We start from the raw sequence: 22,780 nt of genomic DNA on the forward strand, positions 1-22,780 counted from the left end.
GGGGGGGGGGGGGGGGGGACTGGAGGAATAAAGGCTCTTCTGATGATTGTGATCAGAGGCAGATGTGTGGACTTTCTGTCCGTAGAACAAAGTTAGGAGACACCGGACTTTGTTTTCCATCTCGAAACCATTTGACCCTTTTTTAAAAATTCAAACAAGGAACCCCTCCACGTCCTCTTCCTCATCCTCAGCAAATCAAGGAGGAAAGATCTCCTCCTCCTCCGGCTTGTTTATCACAAAGAATTTTGCGTTCTTTTCATGTGGCGGTCTGGATCGTGCACGCCACGGATCTGCGCCCACACCGCGCGCCACGTTTCCATGGAGTCGTGGCACGTGCGTGGCAAATCTGAAAATGGAGCGAAAGACACGGCGAGCGCGGATACCGAGGCGCGCTCGCACACACACACACACACACACTTGCACAGGTTCTGTGTGTGTGTGTGTGTGTGTTGGTTCGTTGAGGTGTCGTCGAGCAGACGGGGGAAATGCCTGCGGTGGCTCAGATGGTGACAGATGGTTTGGAGACGAAATCAGCCGGGGAGCAGGGATCTCTGACGAGCAGCTCCTCGTGGCGGTGTGTGCTTCCGATTAAAAGCACTGGCAAACGCTGACGTCATCGATCTGCGCGTGCGGGGGCGTTAAAAGTTACGCAACATAAACTGAAAATAGTACACAGTAAAATAAAACTGTAATATCGACGTGGCATTACAGCAGTTAATATCTTACCTGTTGCTGATAGCTTTCTGAAAGTCATCGTTTGAAGAAATACTCAGATCGGGTTAATAGATATTCTGAGTAGGACCAAGACCAAAGTGCACGGCAGCTCCATTAATAATGTTTTCAGGAGTTTATAATACTTTATCAACACTTTTTTGATGTCCTGCGTTCCATGAAGGAGTTCAAACCTGCTACCTTTGATGCCAAAGTTTGAAATTACGATCATTTTAGTTGAGGAAATGACACTGTAGCCACTTTAGTCAATCTCACATGATGCCGTTAGGTCTTCCGTTAGTTTTCTTTAAAGGTTAGTGAGTTGTGGAGGTACATCCAGTGATCACTCATTGAAAGTTTCATAAAAAATCATCACCTGGTTTATGAGGTATATTCCCTTTATAACCGTAGTTTTACCTTTCGGTGATGAATGATAATAAACCTTCACACTGCTGACAGCTTTAATAACATATCTGCTGGATATGTTCTGAAAGCTACAGCTGGCTGCTGCTGCTGCACTTGTACGTATGGGTACAAATAGTAAATTGACGACAACGTTAAAGTTTATAAAACGGCGTTTCCACGAACCAGAATGACATTTTTGAGATTTAGACTCTAAGACTTCTGTTTTCTGACTTTAAACCAACACGAGTCGCTGATAGGCAGGGTGTTTCTGGCTCAGATCGTTTTTTGTTTTTTTTCAGCTGCACCGTGAGTAGCCGAGACGACGTCCAGTTCGGCTTTGCTTTAAAAACTGAGCTGCAAGACAAAAGACTGACCCGACCGATGTCTCTGTCCACAGAGCTTTGAGCTTGGAGCTGATTGCACATTCAACTCCGGGGGGGCCCCTCCACCCTCAAAGTCCGCCTCGTTCCGCCGCGCGACGTGCGTGCAGGTGCGCACCTGCGGCCCCGCCTCTCTGCGGTGGAGCTCGGCCTGCGGGACTTTAAGCCCTCCTGCAGCCTTGAATAATCCGCTCCCCGTCTGGGTCAGGGGTCACTAACTTCAGTCTGGCTGCTTACGGACCACAAGGCAAAACATTGTTTGTGGCTCCAGAACCATTTTGTGTTTTATTCAAAAGCTAAAATAAAATAACGTCCTCGTTGAGCTGGAGGTAACAAATCCATGCCCTTACTTCCCCTGGTTGTGGTTAATTTATCTTGAAAAAAAGCAACTTTTTAGTGCCTTCGAAAAGGGTTCTATGTCAGCTTTACTTCCTGTTTTATTTTGTAGACTCAGTTTCTTTTGTTTTGTTTTCCTGGTCTTGATTTCTGATCATCACACCTCTTCTTCATGTTCAGCTATCTCCCTCTGCATATATATATATATATATACTTTTGTTTTTTATTTTTTTGTTGTTTTTTTGTCCTATCAGTTGGTTCCCGCTCCCATTAACTTTTTAATTAATAGTAAAGTTGACTCCAATCCCGCGGGAACCCTGAAAAAAACTGCCAGGCTCTAATACAGACGCAAGGAAATTCCACGACCACATATCTTTCGTGGCAGCGGGCGACAGCGGTAAAGACTGCTTGCACGTTTTGCGTCGGCTCGAGGCTGAAAGAACAAAGTTTTCTCTCCATCCCTGTCAGAAGAGCTTCGCCCTGAAAGCGCCCGTCGGCCGGATTCGATGTCATTTTTATGTGACTCATTCACAGATTTCATGTTAAAATGTCCGGCGCTTACATCAAACCTGGTCTGCTTGCTAAAACCGGAACGTCGGGACTCGTAGTTGGGTGCAGCTGCCCGATGGAGGTCGTGTCTACATCTCAGCGCCTGTTTGATTCAACATCTGTTGCTCTCCCTCTCTCTCCTGTTTATCTGTTTTGGATCTCCTGGTTGCGCTCCTCCTCGTCAAACTGCCCCCAACCCTCCGCCTCTCTCATCGGTCTATCCCTCCATCTTTCCTGCTTGAGGCCGCCTGCAGGCCCGCCTGCCGGGCAGGCCGAGGAAATGACCGGGGGGGCAAACATGGCTCTGATTGCATTTTCTCCTTGGAGTTACATTTAGAAAAGAGACCCTTCGGTGACTTCCGCCGCCTCGTCTGCCGAAGCGTCTCTGCCAAGCCCAGAGAGTCAGTCATTCTCACAGCCGAGTCAAATTTAGAGATGTGTAAGGGATTTGTCCCGTCTGCAAAAAAAAAAATGGCAAAAAAATATTTAAAAAAAAACTAGCTGCACAGTTTATTTATCGTCCAGTAAATAAATCAAGTCAAACTTTCTGTGTGAAGCACGTTTCAGTGTTGCATATAAGTCTAACTGTCCATGAATCTGCAGCTAAGATTAATAAAACATGTTCATTTTCAGGTTCAGGCTGGGAAAGTATGATTATTTCAACTTGGCTTCAGCTCAGAGGGCGATCAAGTAACTTCCTTTGTCTGTGTGTGTGTGTGTGTGTGTGTTTGTTTATCTGTCTCTTAGTGAAATACGTCATGAACCACTGGATGGATTTTTCCTGAAACTCTCAGAAACAAATGACAAACTTTTGATGTCGACCCGATTTAATTTGAATTAGACGGTAATAAACCAAAATAGCTCCAACTCTGTTATATTTTTTTTGTACAAATATTGAGCAAAATCACCAACGCTGCTTTCATTTTATCCCAATTTTAGTCCAGATAACGTTACTTTGCAAGGACCCCCTCCTTAGTTTTGTATTTCTTTGATTTTTTATATTTTTTGCTAATTTTCCTGTTTAGGAGGTTCTGGAGGTGATCTTTCTGTTCGCCGTTTGCGTTTCGCGTGGCGCGCAGGTACATTAGATTCACGTTAATGCCACACAGCGGGGTTTATCTGGGCTGAAGTCGTAACGGGGAGCAGGAGGGAAAACGGGAAAGGTGTGGCCGGTCCCTGTCCTCATCCTCGTCCTCGTCCTCGGAGGACAGCGCTTCCTTGAGAGGACTGGCACAAAAAGCCCCATTCACAGCCGCTGCAACAACAGCACTGTGACATTTTGTCCCCGTGACCCAGACAATTGTGCAAACACTCCGGCGGAGTCACAATAGGTCTTCTTCCACAAAAAGCACAAACAGGAGCTCATGAGCACGATAAATCTCTGCCCGCAGTGAGCAAAGCGCCGGAAAACACAGGCGTACGTTTGGGAACGTTCTAGTCGGATTTGGTGGGATGCCTTTTTTATTTATTTATTTATTTTTTATAAATTGTGGTCAGTAAAACACGAGACTATGAGCTTTACTTTCAGGTGCTCCAAGAATCCCTTTTAGACAGTGGTTTAATGACTTCCTCTGGTGAAAAAACACCTCCAACTCAGTCAGTTTTAGAGATATTGAGCTCAACTTTGCTGCTGGGATTTCTGAGCGTCTTCCCCAACACATCCTTTGATTGCAGGAGATCTTTGTTCAAAACTTACCTACCGTATTTTCCGCACTATAGGGCGCACTGGATTATAAGACACACTGTCAATGAATGGTCCATTTTCGAACTTTTGTCATGTATAAGGTGCACCGGACTATAAGGCGCATTAAGCAATACAAAACAGCCTCCTGTCTTTTCAGAGAATACTGCACCGACGTAAAGGCCCCCCCACATACTCGGGACGTACTTCACTCTGCGAAGGTCCCCGCGGACTCAACGCGGACGTCTGCCAGACACAGCCAGTGTGTCAGTGTGCAGCACTGGCAGGTGTGGGGTGGCTGCCCCGGTGGTAAAGAAACGGTGCTAAAGGCACCTTCTTTTCTTTTGCTAAGAGGACAAGCGATCTCTTCCTCCTCGTCCGGTGACGCCATGCTTGAAATTTGTCACGGCGGGAGAATTTTAGGTCAATCTGTACGCTTGAGTATGAAGTCTCGACCGTCCGCGGGCAGTCGGCCCGGAGTCCGCGAGGCTCACGGAGTACCCACAGCACGCCTGAGTGTGTGGGGGCCTAATGCTGCAAGCGGTGCAGCTTTGTAGTTTAACCAAAGTTGTACTAAAACATTATGACTTCTTACATATATAAGGTGCTCCGGATTATAAGGCGCACTGTGGTTTTTTGAGAAAATTAAAGGCTTTTAAGGGTTCATATATATATATATATGAAAACTGGGCCTTTTATTTACGTTTAGCTGTGCCTGTCTGCTGGATTTGACTGAACAGTTTATTCGTTCACGCCTCAGATTTCAGAGCTGCACGGTGGTGTGGCGGCCAGCACAGGTACCGTAAAGTGACCACACATTTCTGTAATCTACTCGTCAGCGAACTCAACTGACTCTTCTGTTCAAGGGGAATCATTCCTGAGGATGTTTGGGCTCGTTTACGCTGCCAGTCTCACACAACTCTTTAACTCGGGGCGCGAAAAACTGTCGGTTCCACCTCTTCTGTCCGTCACAACCACAAGTTATAATGCTAATTATAACCGATTAGACTAATTATTACTGTGCTAATGTCACAGCTGGAGTTGCCTTTAAACATTTTACTTGCCTCGCTGATGAAGATAGTCTTATAACTTACACATTTCTAAAAAATTGGACGACACTTTATCTTTTAAAACATGCAAATATTAAAAAACCTTTAATTCTTGAACTCTTCTTTAATTTAGATGCTACTCCCTTTATTTTAAACCTGACAGTGGGCTTGTTCCACTCCATTTTTATTCTCTAACTACATTTAAAATAATAAAAAAAAACATGCTGTTGTCCAAAAGTGGCTATTTTTAGCTTCTTCTCTCTTTTTTCTCTTGTCTTCAGTGCACCGGCTATTTTTTCTCCTGATGTTTATGTTGCATAATGACATTTTTGTTCCTTCTTTCCACGTTTTTTATTTTTTATTTTATCCGGGTGTATTTTAGGACTGAGCTCATCAGAGCAGACCAGCAGGATGGATGAAGTGAAACGTCACCAAACGTTCAGTTTAACGGTGTCGGTGAAACAGTGACAGATCTTGACGCTGTAAACAACACGTGTTGCGGTCTATTCTTTATTCTTACAGACGATCTAGGATAAATATTTCTGTTCGTCACGTAACAGCTAAACAAGTCGCCATCTGAGCTGCCTGTAAATGAATCTGCATTTCTGACAAAAGCGCAGAAGGAGTTCCAAGCCTCACCGCTAATCTCCGTCTCCCCTTTTTGGGTTGCCAGGTTTTGCCCGGGTCATCCAGCATGTTTGGCAAGAAGAAGAAACGGCTGGAGATCTCCGCCCCGTCCAACTTCGAGCACCGGGTCCACACGGGCTTTGACCCGCGGGAGCAGAAGTTCACCGGGCTGCCGCAGCAATGGCAGAGCCTGCTGGCCGACACCGCCAACCGCCCCAAGCCCATGGTGGACCCGTCCTACATCACCCCCATTCAGCTGGCGCCGATGAAGGTTAGAGCGCGGCGGCCATTACCACGTCCCGTCTGGTGCTCTAACATCATCTATGATTCCACATGTCCCCTTTTCCTTTCCTTTCCTTTCCTTTCCTTTCCTTTCCTTTCCTTTCCTCTCCTTTCCTTTACTTTCCTTTCCTTTCCCGAGCTTTATTTGAATATTTCCTCCACTTCTTTTACTTCTCTGTCTTCTCACTCTGTGTAGGTGTTGGTCTCTTCAGTGTTTTGTTTCTCACTTCCCAGCTCTCCACCTGTTGCGATCTCCCATCAGAAGCAAAGCGGATAATTCTGCAGACCATCTGGCCACTTTCACCATTCAAATATCTGAAATTATATTGCTTGAAACCTACATTAAGCAATTTATCGATAAGTAACAGTGAATGACTCCCTTTCCGATGAAGTCACTTATGGACTAAACTAAATTTTTATTAGAGTCGACAGTAAAATATTTTGCCTCTAAAGTAAAAAAGTAACCATTTGTGTGACTCTTAAAGGGGTTTTGGTGCTTTAAACTTTCTTGATTTGATCCAGAATGACTGGAAGCATCTTTGATTTCCCTCAGATTTGATCAGTTTTTCTGACATTGTGTTAATTTAACGTTAAACTGTATTGTAAATAATATTATAAAGTTTAAAACACGTGTAGCACTCACTAAAACCGATCCCAGAAGGTATGTTTTAGGATTTAAAGACAGACTAGTTAGTAAATAGTTTTGTTGAGTCCAGATAAACAATTTAGGAACATCCTTAAATGTAACAATCCATTATTTGCAGATGTTTTTTGTCACTTTGAGTAAACGTGAAATGTTTTCCAGCTGGAGTCTCCGTCACCTTTTACTTATCGGAACTTGTTTAATGAAGTTTATCTGAACAGATCTTTCTCATTAACCTGTTGTCTCGCTCATCTGAAGCCCAGCCCGCATGCGTCCGGTCGGCTGTGTGATTTCTCTGTACTGTGAACGTGTGTTTCCTCTTCTCTCTGAGTGTCTCCTCTGATGTGTTGTTGTTCATCGGCTCCTTCTCAATTTGCCGCTGCGACGCCATCGAGCCGCAGTTCCTTAGCCTCGCCTTCGCGTGACCTTGTCCACGCTTCTTTGGCTCGTAGACGATCAGCATTTTTGAGCCTCTCTAGCTTCTCTAGATGGCCTCACAGTCCTTTAGAGGCTCTTAGATTCAAACGTATTATTATTTCCTTAAACCATATTCCTCCTAAACTCACAGAACTCTGACCTGCAGCGCCTGTGTGCACCACATCTGTAAAGCTAGGCAACATGCTAAAAGCACTGATTCAAGAAAACGTGTAGTTTTTTTTGTTGTTTTAGTTTTGGGACTGTAAGCTCGTATTTAAACCTGCAGCTCCTGCCGACAGGAACGCCTGAAAAAGTCTGCGAGCGTTCGGTCCCAGAGAACAGCAATGATGCCGCAGGAGATATCTCTGAAGAGGGGGAAACAAGAAAATAATTGTCGTGCTCTCTTCACAGATATCTCCCCAGAAAGTCCGGTCTTCTGAAACGCCGTTGCCCAAAGTATGACCTCCTCTTACCTTGTGGTTTGAATCCCCCCCCCCTTCCTTCCTTTCTTTCTTTCTTTCTTTCTTTCTTTTTTTTTTTTAAATGGTTGCTCTCACACGGTCACATCTCAGCTGTTTGGTTCCCACATCTCTCTCTCTCTCTCTCTCCTCCCACCCCACCCCACCCACCCCTCCGCTGCCTGCTGCCATGCATTTCAGGTGGAGGTGGGATGTCGGCAAGAACAGGCGGGAACATAGAGAATGACATAACCGCATCTCTGTGCCAAGTCCTCTTTCCCTCGACCTCATCTCCACTCGTCTCCCGTTTCCTCCCTGCATGAGCCTCCGTAGAAAAGACAAGGCTAGCTGCAGTGGCATGCTCCCTTTTTGTTTCTCTGCTCGCTGTGGAGCGCCGACGGTAATGATGATGATGATGATGATGATATTCATAATGATGGTAATGAGGGTGATGGGTGCTGTAATGTGAAGTGCATGTTGTCATAGCAGCTGATTCTGCTCTGCTGGAGGCCAGCATCCTGTAAAAAAAAAACAAAAACAACAACAGAAAATGGGTCAGAAAGGGTTTGCATGTGTTAAAGGAAACCCTTTGTTTCACATCTTCATCCAACCCAAACCAGCTAAACGTAGAAGAGGCAAACTCCTCTTCCTCCCCCCCTACAGACTCTTTTCCTGCCTCGTTCCATTAAACATTAACACGATACAAGCGTTATTGTAGGAGAAGCTTATTTGGATTCGTCACAGAGGATCCTAAGAAAAAAATCGTTCAGACTCTCTGATTCTGAAAGGCTAACCCCAAAAACAAACAAACCCTTTTATGCACCTTCACCTATATTTACATTCAAAGCGAGCGTCGGGACTTGTACGAACAAAAGTGCCAACTATCACGACGTTCCCGTGGACCGATGAGACTAAGGTGGATTCGGAAAGGGTTCGTGAGATGACGCGGAACAGCTCAGGTTGGGATAGGTGCCAGCCGCTTCCACACCTGCGAGGACACTGAGGACATTCGGAGGAAGAGAGGGTTGACTTCTGCAGCTGAGCAGTGATCCTGAAACACACGGTGTGGAAGTTTGCAGCTGACACGACTGAAAACCTGAGGCTTCAACAGAACTGAAGGCCTAACGCAGAAAGAATTAGGAACAAAACCCTTCCGAATGTGGACAGAAAGACCCCGAGCTGATTTTTTTTTTTTAAAAAAGGACAAGTTGGGAGATTTGCCAGAGGGGAGTCTTACTAAGTCCTGCCCTTGTTCTGGTGTTTGCCTCTGGCCTATTTTGAAACTGTAAACAATGGAAATACAGAACTAATCTCGCAGAAATAATCCAGAAATGCGTCATCTTCAGGCCAGATGTCTTCGGGTTATGTTCCGCTTTTATTCCGGAGAGGTTCGATTCAGTTTGACAGCAGAACCTCTCGCTGTTCAAAGTGTTTACCCTCGAGTCTGCGTTCGTTTCGTTCCCTGAGCGCCGAAAAACAATTACAAAACGAATGCTCCAGTTAACAGTCAGACTCCTAAAACCTGTCATATCCTGGAATAACGCAAGATAAATATTCAAGTTAATGAATAATTCAGTAATTGTGTTCGAGCACGGGTTGCAGTCCTAATAGACGGGTTTCAGGTTGCACTGAAATAATTTGATCCCAGACTGAACTGGAAGTGTTGCCGCTGCTGCCACTAGACGTCCAAATAAGCACAGAATTCTACATAAATAACCATTTATGGAAGAATTGACCAGGGTGAAGAAGGCTTAATATACAGCGTTTGCATGAACCTCTATAGAACTTTGAAGATCGGAGTCCGTTTGTAGTCTTAGCCCCACTCAGGTTAGCCGTTAGCATTAGGTAGTATTTCCAAAACAGCCTTTTTATTTGTCTTTTCTAAAAAAAATCCTCACAAACTGGACACCATTTCTAGACGTTTTTATCTGATTAAGGCTTGAACGCTGGGTGCAAAATGTAAACAAACGAAGAAGAAAATGGTAAATGGCTTTCACTTGTGTAGCTCTTTATCTAGTCCAAGGAACCCAAAGCTCTTTACACTAGTCAGTCATCCACCCTTTCATCCACCCATCCACACACTGATGGTGGTAAGCTTCTGTCTGGACTGAGAAGTGAGGCGGCCATCACACCGGTGCCACCGAGCCCTCTGACCACCACCAGGACACGCCCCCCCCGGTCCTAGGTTAGATTAGAGGTGGTGCCACGACTCTTTCGTTTTCTAAAGGTTTAGTTTTCGTTGCTCGAGGGTGGAGTTTCAAAATTTTTTCACCCTGAAACCCATTTAAAAAACGAAAAAAACTCCTGAGACTCCATTTCCACGTGTACACAAGGCTAAAGCTTAAAAAAAATAGCATATCCACAAAAAACATTCCCATGTGGACAGCCTGTTAAACTCTATTTGTCCAAACCGAGGCTGTCTACAACAGGTGAGATAGTGACTGTTTATAATCCTTACACAGAGCTTCCCCTTCAAAATAGCTGAAATGTTCTTTTTAAACCGTGTTGTCTGTTAACTTGTGTCTTGTAATCATGGTGTGACATTCAGGGAGTGATTTCATGTGTTCACGTTGAAGTTTATGTGTTCAGGTAAGGTATTAAGGTCCAGATCTGGTTTCGGGACAAGCTTTGATCGCGGGGTTTCCTGGAATATAAGCGTCAGTTTCGTCCTGAAGCGACTCAAACACAGCGGCGGGTTTTTGGATGAGAGCGAGACCCCGACTTTTAAGGTGGACAGGCTTATTTTTAGTGTCTCACCCATGGCCTGATATCCTTCTCTCCTGGTTGCTGTGACACTTGATTGACGTATAGTTTCCTCTGCTTGGCAGACTCCCCCAGGTTCTTTGAGCTAAATGTGTGTGTGTGTGTGTGTGTTTATGCATTCACCAGGTGGGCAGCCTCCGGTCTGGCAGGCCTCCAGAGCTGTCCTCACCAAACAGCATACAGAAACGGTTGACATATTGGATGTCCATGTTGACCTGTCGGAGGGGTGTGTGTGTGTGTCTGTGTAGATATGATTGCGTGAACGTGTCTGATAAGCGGTTACAGAGTTTGGCAAGGTCATCGCACAGACCAAAAATAAATAAATAAACAAATAAGATGGCCGACCCTGCCCTCTAGCTCGGTAGCGCTCATCGTTCATTCAAGGGGCTCGTAATCTTGTCAGACTGCTCATCTCTGCTGAGCGTTTGTGTTGCTGAAAGGTTTCCGCTCCCTCCCCTCCTCCAGGCTTCCAAGCCTTTTTAGCGCGGCGCGTGCTAATCCAGGAGCGTGAGGCTAACGCCGCTAACGCCTGATTAATAAAAGGCCGAGCACTCCTGGAAGGGAAGGCACGCCAGAGTCTGACACTCAGATCGTCTTATGTTGAAAAATGATGAAGTTTTAGTCAATGTGGTCATAATTTTAAACTAAGATTGTGCTACGTTTTCAAGCAGTAATGAAGGATCTGTCAGAGTGTGTGTTGGGAATGACTCTCAGCTACCACTCCACCAACCTTTAGCTCAATATCTGTAAATGTTTGCTCAGGTTGACCTGCTGTGGCGGATATTTTGAATCGGACATACATGATCGCCCGCTCTTCGGCACAGGATGATAAATATCAGGCTCTGATGGCATTTAAGATCTGAAAACATGAAGGTTTTTTTTAGGTTTTGGACTCTGACCGACAGGCATTCATTGCATTTTTTTTGGTTTGGCGTGCCATCAGTGTATGTATATGTTGTGTGTGTGTGTGTGTGTGTGTGTGTGTGTGTGTGTTAGATCTGTGATAATGTGTTGGATTCATTAGCACCAGCAGAGGCTAATATTAATGTCAGGCTCATGTTGCACCTTGACTTTAGCACCCTCAAATTACAGACTTCTTTGCAGCTGAGGATGAAATTGACCCTAATGATCATGATGTGTGTAAATGTGTGTGTGTGTGCTTGTTTAGACAAATGTGTATGTGTGCGTTAGCGTTGGTATTTATAGTTATTAGCTTGTTAATGCTATCTGCTTGTTCCTGGTAGCTCACGTTTCCTCAGCCTTGGGCCGGGATTACGTTTCCTTTCTGGGAAAAGTGGCATACGAAAATGCAATATCCTTTCGGGTTTTTTTGAATGAAATTTTGATACAAATTTCATTTTTGCTCGTATGTGCGCCGCTCTTGGAGGAATAGGTGAACTACCTTAAAAGTTTTAAAAAAATAGAGAATAAAATCAAAAGTTTGGTGTTAGCATAGACTTTTCTCGCCAAAATTAACCCTCTTCAAAAGTAAAATCCTCCTTTATTCAAAGATGTCACACTCTTTTCGCAAAATCAAAAGTTTCTCCTTGGCAGGACATAAGAGCTACAACCCACCGAGCAGCAGACAGCTTCGTTTAGTTTTTATACTTTAAGTTTCAAAACACACAATCGAAGTTATAAAAAGTGCCTGAGAGCTCAGAGATCATCATACAGCTTGAAAAGGTTCATTTATGGTCCGAAGACCCAAGAACTTCTTTCCCCGCCTCTTCAGGTGTTAATATTTATGCTATAATATCAGTCTCATAAAAAAGATTAAAAAAACCTAGAAGCACTCAGAGAGCACAAACCTCCACCAAGGCCACAGCGTGATGAAAAAATAGTCTGATCCAGATCAGATCAGGATCAGCGCCAAAACTTAATCCACTGTTTTTTTGGGACGACTCCAACATTTCCTGAACATTTCCTCCAAATCTGTGCATTAGTTTTTACCTGATCTCTGCTAAAAAAAAAAAACCCATATAAACCAAACAGAACTTCCTTGGTGGAGGAAACAGAAGGGTCCCATGTTGGAGCAGAGACAAGTTTTTAACAAAGGGGTTTACCTGTGACCTTGACCTTTGACCCCAGGATCATTGAAATCAACAGGAATCATCTTTGACCCATGAGGTGTCCAGCTGTGCAGTTGGACATTCCTACATCACACTGTTGCAGAGTTAGAGCACAAGGTCAACTGTGATGTTGACCTTTGACCCCGTCACCTTGAAATCAGTAGTGATCACCCTGGACCTAAGAGGTGTCCAGCTGTGCAGTTTAATCTTCCTGTTATACAGCTGCAGAGTTAGAGCACGGGCTGATCTGTGAGCTTGACCTTTGACCCTGACCTTTCAACACCAAAATGTAATCACTTGTTCCATGTTTGATGTTTCCTGAAGATTTAATTAAAATCTGTTCATAACTTTTTGAATGATCTCGTCCACAGACACACAGACAGACGCTGCCGATATTATTACCTCCTTTGTTTGTAATTAGGTAATCACATCGTTCAGAGGGGTTGAACACAGATTTATTTATTTTTATTTGCAAATGAAAACATAAAACAATGTTTCATTTAATGTTATTGTGTCATCAAAAAGAATAAAACCTAAGTTTATTAACTATAGACCAATACTTCATACACTCTTCACTGGGAAGCAGAAGAAATAATCAGAGTTAAAAATGGACGAAGCCAAGTGACTATGTAGGTATCATTTAGTTACAGGACAGTTTTTTAAACCCAATTAAAGGTTATTGTTTTAATGCCGAGCTTTTTAAATTACCTATAGATATCCAGTAACAGCAAGCCAAAGAAAGAGGGGAAAAATAAATAAATAAATTGTGATGATTTAATTTAATTTAAGGTCAGGCCATTGTGGTCTCTGAGACTATCGGTGGTTGTTCACGTCCAGCCGCCTTGTTATAGTGATAAAATGTATCTGCACGTCACGTTTTAAGGGTTTTTCTTCTTAACGGCTGGAGTTAATCCACTGGTTTGGCAGAAAGGAGTCGGCAGGGAGGGCAGCGATGGCCGACGACCAAACGGAATCAGTCAGGCGGCTTTAAGTGTCGTTCTGGTTACATGAAAACTTGACTCAAGAACACACTGGCAGGTTTTTTTTTTGTTTTTTTTTTAGTCGGCGCTAACGTCACGTTGGCGTAAAGGAATAAACTGATGCTTTGAGGCCGCACGGATTCGCCTTCTCTTGGGCTCGACGCGTTTATCGTATTTAATCCGCAACACGGAGAGCGCTCAAGAAGTGAACACGTCGGTGAAACTGTGTTTGTTTTTTTTTTAAATTTCTTGTAACCTTCAGCTTGATCTGTCCTGTTTGTTTAAAAATAGAGCATTTTACAATTTGTTCATCTCCCAAACCGACTCCTGCCCCCTCCAACGAGCTGCGCTTTCTTGCATTTCTGAGCTGTAGGTGTACAATCTGGAGGTGGGGAGGTGGAGAACGCTGTATTTTGGGAAGCAGAACAACTCGCCGCGGCGAAACCCATCATAGGTGCGCTGAAAATACCTCCACTTACATCACGGCAGAAATGTAGCTGCAGGGTTGGAAGTGAAAGCGGGCGATTATGTTTTTTTGTCTGTGTGTGTGTGTGTGTAATCACTGGATGTATTGCAGGTCTTCAGCTGACTGGAATGACTGTAATTCTGTCCATTCTTAGAGGTGTTGAGTTAGAATTTGGTGAGGCAGTAGCTGATGTTGGTCCCCACTGGTTTGAGGTTTGACCGACGTGAGATGATCTCAGTCTAAACCTCTGGCCTGAACAGGAGGCCAGGCCTTTACTTTTTCAGCTTATTTCAAAGCAAAATGAAAGTATTTTTTTTGTTGTTTATAAACATAAACATCTCTGAGTTGTGTTTGGGCTGTGGCCCAAAGACAGGAACAAATCTGATCACAATGCCTGTGAAGCTGGAACAAATGTCAGGCATAGCCGGCACCACTTGGCAATTAGCGCGACATGGACGGTGATATTTAACCCCGGTGGAAATGTCAGTGGGTCAGTGACAGCAGTCGCCCACCAGCTGGAGAGGGGGAAACCTGATCGTTGGAGGGCAGCTTCAGTCAGGGTTACAGTAAGAGTCCGTACAGTCGCAGCTGGACAAGGCGGGGGACGGGGAAGAGGGTGGGACAGGGTTCGGCGGGCCGAGGCTGGAGTCGAGGCGGGTCGCGGGAGCGATGAAGACCGAGGAGGCTGTGGCGCTAACAGCCAAAGCGCCGGAGGTTTATAAGCAGCCACAGGTGGGAGGATGCTCGACAGTTTCTGCTTCCTCTGAGCCGAGGCTGCATGTCTGCCTGCGCCGCAGGTCTGAGTGCTGCAACACGTCAGACCGAACCGTGACGCTGCAGGTAGGACCGTAGCTGCTGCAGCCAGCATTCGCCTCAACATACATCATTTTTAGTTTTCATACGGATCGTACAGAATCTGTTTTAAAAGCCGCGTCTGTTTTGTTTTTTTGTTGCATTTTAACGCCTAACTTTGCAGCTTCACGTCACGAACCGCAGCTCGTTTTCTCCGCATCTCGTGCACCGGTGCATGTCTGCGTGTGTGTGTATACACTCAGAAGCCGGGCGTCTAAAAATAAAAGCTTTACGGGGTCACCCGGTCCTTGCTTCGGAGGGGTGGGGTGGAGGAAAGTATAGTTTTATGTTATGATCTGAAGAGACTTTAAAAGTTGTTTATGTTGCATCTTGCACTCGATCCTTTCGTTAAAGGGCACATTCAAAGCGCCACGTCTTTGTTGAACAAGGAAGCATGCACATGCAGACGTGCTAATCTGGGAAAGCGTTTTATTGCGGCTCGCGTTGATGATGTTGGGCGAGTGTCCCGAATGGGACGGAATGATGTCCAGGCACGTGCTCAGAGACACGGAGCAAGGCCAGAATGTCTTAACATGTCCCGTTTGGAGCAGGACTCCTGTCCAAGAAAGATCCAAGTCATCTGTTGGAGGTGGCGGTGTTAAAAAAGTTGGGAAAGTGAATTTATCTTTGTCTTCTGACCTGTCGACTGTTTGAGTCCCTGAAGTCCTTAAAAAGAAAACAAAGAAAGCTGGCCGCTGTGATTGATACTCTTTTAATATCAAGTCAAATTTGATTTGGACGCACTGTGTATTACATTTGGACCGACATTGATCTGGGAGGAAATCGGTCAAAACAGAAATAGACCCAAAGGAAAATATCTCTTGATGGATGTGTGTGTTCAGTCACACACAGATAGAGTGAGCATCTGTCTTTTTTGGCACTGAGCTCCAGTGGATGGCATTGATTTAGATTTCTCCTCCTCTTCCTCCCCTCCTCTCTCACTTTGTCTTCTCGCCGCCGTCGCCGTCGTCCACAAGTCCCTTCCAGCAAATCGCCTCCCTGAGCCGACGTCGGCTGAGAGGTTTCGGCACCGCAGCTCGAGCTGTGTGAGCGTAGACCCGTTTGGAAGGCCGATCGGGCCGTGAATTTTAAACAGGAAGGGACTGTTTCAGCCTTGAGCTGACGGGTCAGACTTTAAGCGCCGCAGCTTTACATTGAGGGGGTTGGAGATTAACGGCGCCTCCCAGTTTCTTGATGAGAAAGCGTAAAAGGAACTGCTAATCCTCTGGAACAGTAGCTGCTCTGAGAAGTTTTAGTCTGAAGGCTGGACCTGTGGTATCCTCGTGTGGCCGGACTGGCAAACTGCAGCTCCCAGTTCAAACCCTGAACGTCCAGATGGAGAAAACTGATGAATAAAAACCACATTTTTACTCACTTGGCAGCTTTTTGGCAGCGCCACTTCTATTATAAAACCTCAATTTAATCCACCTGTGTCCTTCTGAGGACATCATCAAGTTTTTAACATTTTTCACAGGTTCTTTTGGTTTAGTTTTTTTAATTTTGCATTACTTTAGCATTAAAGTGAGTCTAGAAAATCAACATTTTCCTGCTGGATGTTTTTATTTTTGTTTTGTTGTTATTTTTGCATACAGCTCATTCATACAGGGGTGCTATTACTTTTATACTTTTTAAAATAATAAACTTTTAAAAAATTGTTTTTGATTTTACAAAAGTCTCTCTTAAATCCTTCAAAAACATCGTACCTTTTGAAATCTCTTAACTGATGCTACTACTGCTAACGCTAATGCTGCTAAAGCTAGTTTTATTACTTATTATTCTGCTAATGCTAATACTACTACTGCTAATAGTTCTTTTAATGCTAACTCTGCATGTTTCTGCGTTTAGCTTTAGCTATTGTTTTACTGCTTTTCCTTTTTAGCTCAAATTTAGCTTCTTTTACCTTTTAGCCTATTTTTCTACTTGTAGTTTGCATTTGCTACTTTTAGCTTTTAGCTAGTGCTTTTACTTCTTTTACTTTTTTTAAATTTAGCTTTCAGCTTGTTTTTTTAATACTTTAGGCAAATGTTTTATAACTTTTAACTAGCATTTTGCTACTCCTTTGCTAACCTTTTGTGACTTTAAGCTATTAGCTAGTGTTTTTGCTGCTTTTAGCTTTTAGCTCAGTTTTAGTTTCTTCAGTAGATTACAACAACGGCATTCAGGAATCAATCTTAATATTTTTTTTTTGCAGAGAATATGATTTCTTTAGTGCTGTATTTATTTTCACACACTAAAATGCCGCAGAAACAGAACTAAATATCAAACCAGTAAATTTTGACGCTTTCCGTTTTATTTTCATCACTTTTACATTTATTGAAAAAATGTTACCTATCAGCTTTTTTACAGTTTCTAAAAGAGTTTCTTTGTAGTTTCTATAAAATATACTTTATTTGCTTTTTATTAAATCTGTGTTTTTGTATCAGACCGTAAAAATATGAATTTTGTATATATATTTTTTAATCTCCTGCCACCTAAAGGCGACGGCGGATGATAATGTTTTTGCTCGTGTTTATCTGTTACTAAAATATCTCATGAACCTTTGGATAAATTTTAATGCAACTTGCAGAAAGTAATTATTAGCTACACATCTATAACCGATTAACTATTGAAGTCAGCCCAATTCAAGATGGCTGCCACAGCTAACTAACCCTAAAGAACACAAAAAAATGGCTACAACTCAGTCAATTTTACAGATATTGACCTAAAATTTGGCGTGGTGGTAGCTGAGAATGACGCCCAAAACATATTCTGAGCGCTAACAGATTGTGCGAGGTCTTTGTTCAAATTTTGGCCTTTAATTGTGTTTGTGTGTTAGCAAAATATCTCAGGAACCGCTGATTTTAAAGTTTAGATGAAAACGGATGTAGCTTTTCAGGAGCTGATCTGAGTCTAAAACCTGCGGGCGATATGCATTCCTTTCCTGTCTTTGGTTTCCTCACGTTGACAGAACTTTGTACGTAGAGAGGTTTCCTTTCGTTGGGTTTCTGGTTGTGTTTTTTGAAACCTGACCCGAGAGCATGGATTCGTTCTCGTGCGCTCGTGTTGGCGGCAGAAGCGTTTGTGCATCGAGCGGAGAGACGAGCATAAACTGAGCGCCGGGGGGGCGGTGACGGTGCTGCAGGGGCCCGGGAGCTGCCTGACAGGACTCAGATTAATGAGCTCTGGTGTGTAATTAATCTTTGGGCAGCTGTCTGTTTATCTGTCTCTAAGTTGACAAGAGGATAACTTCGGGACATCAGATTGATGTCCTCCTCCTCCTCCTCCTCCCCTCGCTCTCTGCCTCCTCGCCTCCTTTTGATCGGAAAGTTTCGCAGACGGTGACACTCTCGCTGCGAAACTCTCGTGAAAAGGAGAAGTGCGTCAAGCCTCCGTGATCGCTCCAGCCGAAGCAGGGCTTTTGGTGTTTCTCGACATTCCTGCGGACCGTTTGTGAATCTGCCTAAATCTGTTCGAGGGTCGGATCAAAGGCTCCAAGTGTTACAGCGTAAAAAAGACGATCAGGTGACTGTACGGGTTGGGTTTTTATTTTATGATTTTTTTTTCTTTCTGATCTATTTTTCCAGAGCACACTTTCGATTCCATCCGTCCCGCTCCGAGTCACTACAGCTTGTAGTTCAAGCACCGCCCAGCTGAGGTCAAAGGTCACTGTTCTGAACGACCCGCTGTTAGCTTTAACCAGAGGGCTCAGTGTGAGCAAATTCAAATCATCCTGTTGATATGCAAGTAATGACATGCCAACGAGTTCGCTCTCTAAACAAACCTTACTTTAATGCCGGTTTTGAAAGTAACGCCGGCGACATACTGTATTTAAAGTAAAGCTGGGGCGGGACGTCGTGTTTAACTTTGGCGTTTGGAGCGTTTGGATGTGGTTCAGGTCCTGCTTGGTGGAGCAAACGCTCCTCGTCAGGCCGCTCCTCTCCCATTTGGAGTCCCGCAGGGCTCCGTTTCAGGGCCCACTTAAAGGAAAAGGACACATTTTCTCGTTTCTAACCCTTCGTTCAGTTGTCTTGATGACATAAAAGCCCGAATGGACTTTGGCTTTCTCAAAATTTTAAGGAGGACAACCCTGAAGGGATGGTTTTTGGCAGCTCTTCTGAGGCTCCCTCCTTGTGGACTTTTGTCCCTGGATCGGTACGTTAAGCCAACCACAAAGTGATGAAAGTGATGTCGATCCTAAGCTCTTCAGTCAGTTGTGGCAGCTGGTTTAAAACCAAGCCAGTCCTGTCTCAGCGGCACGCTGAGGCACTAATTTACGTCTGTGTTACCACTCAGCTGGATTACTGTAATGCACTTTATGCAGAGGTTAGTGGTTCCACTGCTGCTCATCCTCAGAAGATACAAAATGCTGCCTCACGTCTTTGAACCCGTACATGGAAATACGAGCACATTTGTCCTGTTTCGGGTTGGAGAGGCAGGATGGTCTTCGAGGTGTTGATTTCTCGTCTAGTTTAAATAATTCTGTTGTTATATCTGTTTTTTTACAGTGCTCTTTTTATTTTCTGTCACATATGTGTACTGTAGAGGATGAAATGCTCGGTGTTATTGGTTCAAACATGGAAACGATGAGCCGTTCTCAGCGTTCTCCACGGGGTCGTTGCTCTCGGGGAGTGAAACGACGTTCTCTTCACCCATCGTGTTTGCTCCTTTAGAAGAGAGCTGTAGCTCTATTTGGGACCAACGTTTAGTTCCAGAACGATTTTATGACTCCATTTCAGCTTTTATTTATGTTTTTAATCTTTTTAATAATTATTATTATGACCTAGTTCCTGAAACGGCTACCAAAGAACAACCCGGAAGGACTAAAACTTTCAGAACGATCTCTTTTTAAAGTCTTCTGTAGGAAAACTACCATATAAAACATTAGGAGACCGAATCTGAATTAATCAATAAATAAATTGATCACTAAATCTTTTTGAGTGACTGATCTAAACAGCGTGAGACCTTCTCAGTGTATATTATACTTTATAAATATCAGTTTATGTGTTGGAAGAGGCATAAAATGCTGTTTTTTGTGTCTATAAATCATTTACGCATCCATCATCAGGAGTGTTGTCTTTATTCCCTTCAATCCCTCTTGTTTAATAGTTCTTTAGGAAAGGAACATTATTTACAATAATCACACCTCAGACTTTTCCACCAGCCACACATTTCCTGTTTCCTGTTACAAAACACACAAAGTTTTATAAACGGTGACGAGTCCCGAGGATATGATGTGCAGATAATGATGATGATGATGATGCAGCTGCGAAGGGGACAAAGATGGAGGTTTTATTTTACAACACAAGAGGTCACTGCTGGCTTTACATCGAAACGTTGCAGGGGACTCATTTTCCCTTTAAACAAAGAACAAAGCTTTTAATTTGAAGTTTTTAATCTGTTTGAACCCCGTTTTTTTTTTTACATTTTGACGTATAAAAGTCCTTTAAAAGCTGCAGTTTTTATGTCGATTTCCTCAAATGTTTTGTTGAATTATTTTACACCCTTAATAGTTTTTTTTTTTTTTAATTTTTTGTATTTTAGCGTGCAGACGCCTCTGTTCTACTGTAAACATCTGTAAGACAGAACTGCAGTAAAGGATGAAGGAGTCAGAGTTGCTCTGCTGGTTATTAAACACATTACCAGGCAGCAGGATGGCCTGAGGAAACGGGTCAGCTCACAGCCTGTTCATCACGAGGAGTCTGAAATCTACTCCTTCAGTAATCCTGATCATATTAGCTAAGATCCCTTTTGTGGTTTTGGCCGACACCGTGTCGAGAAACCAGGGAAACTTTGCGTTGAATCCTCCCTCCCAGCGTTTCTGGCGGGCGGAGCCGTCAGCCTGCGTACTGATCCGAGGTCCGAGGGGCTTTTAGGGGGGGGGGGAATCAGGATTAGTGTCTGTAATTAATAACTCTGATGCAAGAACACGACGCCTTTCTGGACTTTATTCCTCTAACAGTGTAATTAGCATGCTTATCACTTTCGCCCTCATCCGGGCGACTCTTTAATCGGCGCGGAAATACTGAGTGAAAACCAGCAGAGGGCAGCAAACACTTCCTGTTAGGCCCAAAACGCTGCTGTCATTTGGAAATCAAGTCGTTTTTGCAGTTTATACACATGACAGTGAGCTTCTCTTTTAGTTGGGTTTTAGTTTGAAGGAATATGAAGTTTTATAAAAGTGGTAGAAATGACAACTTAAACCTCTGAAAACAGTCGCAGAGAAAGAGTCTTTATTTTGTCCAGTTAATAAGCTTTAGCTAACCCAAACTGTGAGTTACTGAGTGCACAGGACAAAATACAAAGCTTGTCTTTCATGAATCACACGATATTTAATAAAATCAGTGTTTACTTTGATATAAATGAGGCAGTTTATACATGAAGCTAAACTACACTTTTACAACTTTGGCCTGGACGGTAAACAAAATGCAAGTTTGTCTCCAGGAAAGCAAGAAATGTAGAGAAAGCTACGGATGAAATAGCTTCTCTGAGCGAAACAACCTTCTTTTAGGTGGCGTCTGTGAAATAAATGGACATTTTCTAACCTCAGTTCTTTAGAAAGCAACTAAAAGATGTTGTTTAGTTTTGCTTTCTTCCAAACCACGATGTATGTGTGGATCAGAGATAACTGCAGGTAACATTTCTTGCTTTTTTCTTCTTTTTTTTTAGTATTTATCCCCACACAAAATAAAAAAACAAACCAGTTTTTGTTCAGGAACCTCCAGGAGCTGCTGAGATACTCACTGATCATCCAGACGTTCAGCCGTCTCCTCAGTCGTTCTCAAACTGTGCGGGTGTGATCGGGAGAACGAGTCCTGAAGTTTCTGTAGCTTCAGAACGCTTTTGATGGTGCAGCGACAGTAGTCACCTGATATTTAACCTAATGAACGTCGTGACCAATTAGTGTTTCTGGGAGGATGATCCCCATGATAGAAGGACTGCATTTGTCATTAATCGAAATACACAAGAAAAAGTACAGTTCAGGTTTACTCTGAGAAAGGTGAAACCTTTATCGTACCTCCGCTCTGGGTTCATGTTTGAGGACGTGTGATGAAGGATTTGTTCCGCTCTGTTTTTATTTGCATCTATGTTCAGCTGTGCTGTCTGTACGCCCCGGCTGCTTCACATAAACGTAGTTTGTAGACTCAAAAATGGTCTAAAACTGTTATTTGTGACACGCCCTATAGGAGCTTGATGTGTGTCCACAGTTATGTGCATCACTAAGTTGCTTTCACGCTTTCTATCCAGCAGAGGGAGGCAGAGGACGTGTTAACGGTCTGCAACCAGGGAGATAATCACTACAGATGCATGTTTCTTTCTCTCTTTTTTTTATGGCTTCAGTGTCATGCATTGGAGCTTGTGTCTTCCTACACAAACCATTTCAGTCGCTCCTTGATCGATTGGCCTTGCTTGTTGGCTGCGTCAGGCGCGGTGGCTTGTTCTTTTAATCTGTGCTGTAGGTCGTCTGATCCTCGAGGTCCTCGAGGTCCTCAAGGGGTGGGCGGGTGGGTGGGGGTCGAGAGCGCCCTCTTTATCTGCCGAGCCGAGGGATCTCTCATATCGCCTTCTTCAAATAGCTGTAAATAAGCTGCTGTTCGCAGGAGGCTCACTGGTGCAGAGGGAAGGTGCACTTCAGGAAGAGCAGCGGCGGCAGTAGTGAGGTGTGTGTGTGTAAATACCCCCAGCGTGATTGCCTTTTTTTTTTCTCTCTCTCTCTCTCTCCGCAGTCTGAGTCGTGACACAGAGTCATAGATTTCAGATTTAACACACAAAGACTGAGAGAGAGAGAGGCAGAGCGTTGGAGCTCAGTCGGAGGAGGAATATTTTCGCTGTGCTAATGCTCCCTCGTCCTGCCGTAAGTGCCGCGCATCAGATAATGTCAGCAAACAAGTCAGGAGCGGCTCCCGCGTGCCTCTGCTCCGGCAGGACTGAGAGCTGGCTGTGGGAGGACTGAGTAGGCGATGTTCTGCAGCTTCTGAGGCAGCCGGGGGGGTGGGGGCAGATGAGGAGCAAATCACACACTGAAAAATGGAGCTGCCGAACCTAAATAGACTGAAAAGCCACCAGGTTTCCACCGGTTTCGAATCCATCTCGGAGGGATGATGAAACACAAGCGCTCCGCCTCGCCCCGACCCT

General features: G+C 44.1%; 1 protein-coding gene across 5 annotated transcripts in view; it reads left to right on the forward strand.

Moving 5' to 3' along the window:
- pak5 (p21 protein (Cdc42/Rac)-activated kinase 5) overlaps positions 1-22,780 on the forward strand; it is a 62,829-nt gene that overhangs the window by 18,940 nt on the left and 21,109 nt on the right. For 3 of the 5 annotated variants that reach the window (XM_025004407.2, XM_017409160.3, XM_037981522.1), the window contains 2 exons: positions 5,785-6,009; positions 7,492-7,536. In XM_025004407.2, coding sequence (XP_024860175.1) covers positions 5,806-6,009; positions 7,492-7,536 — 249 coding nt within the window. In that variant the 5' untranslated portion in view covers positions 5,785-5,805. Of the gene's footprint in view, positions 1-5,784; positions 6,010-7,491; positions 7,537-14,426; positions 14,657-22,780 lie in introns of those variants that run through there. The other 2 variants (XM_037981524.1, XM_037981523.1) reach the window with 2 other exon arrangements.

This window comes from Kryptolebias marmoratus, linkage group LG19 (assembly GCF_001649575.2).
Source record: "Kryptolebias marmoratus isolate JLee-2015 linkage group LG19, ASM164957v2, whole genome shotgun sequence".
NCBI lineage: Eukaryota > Metazoa > Chordata > Actinopteri > Cyprinodontiformes > Rivulidae > Kryptolebias > Kryptolebias marmoratus.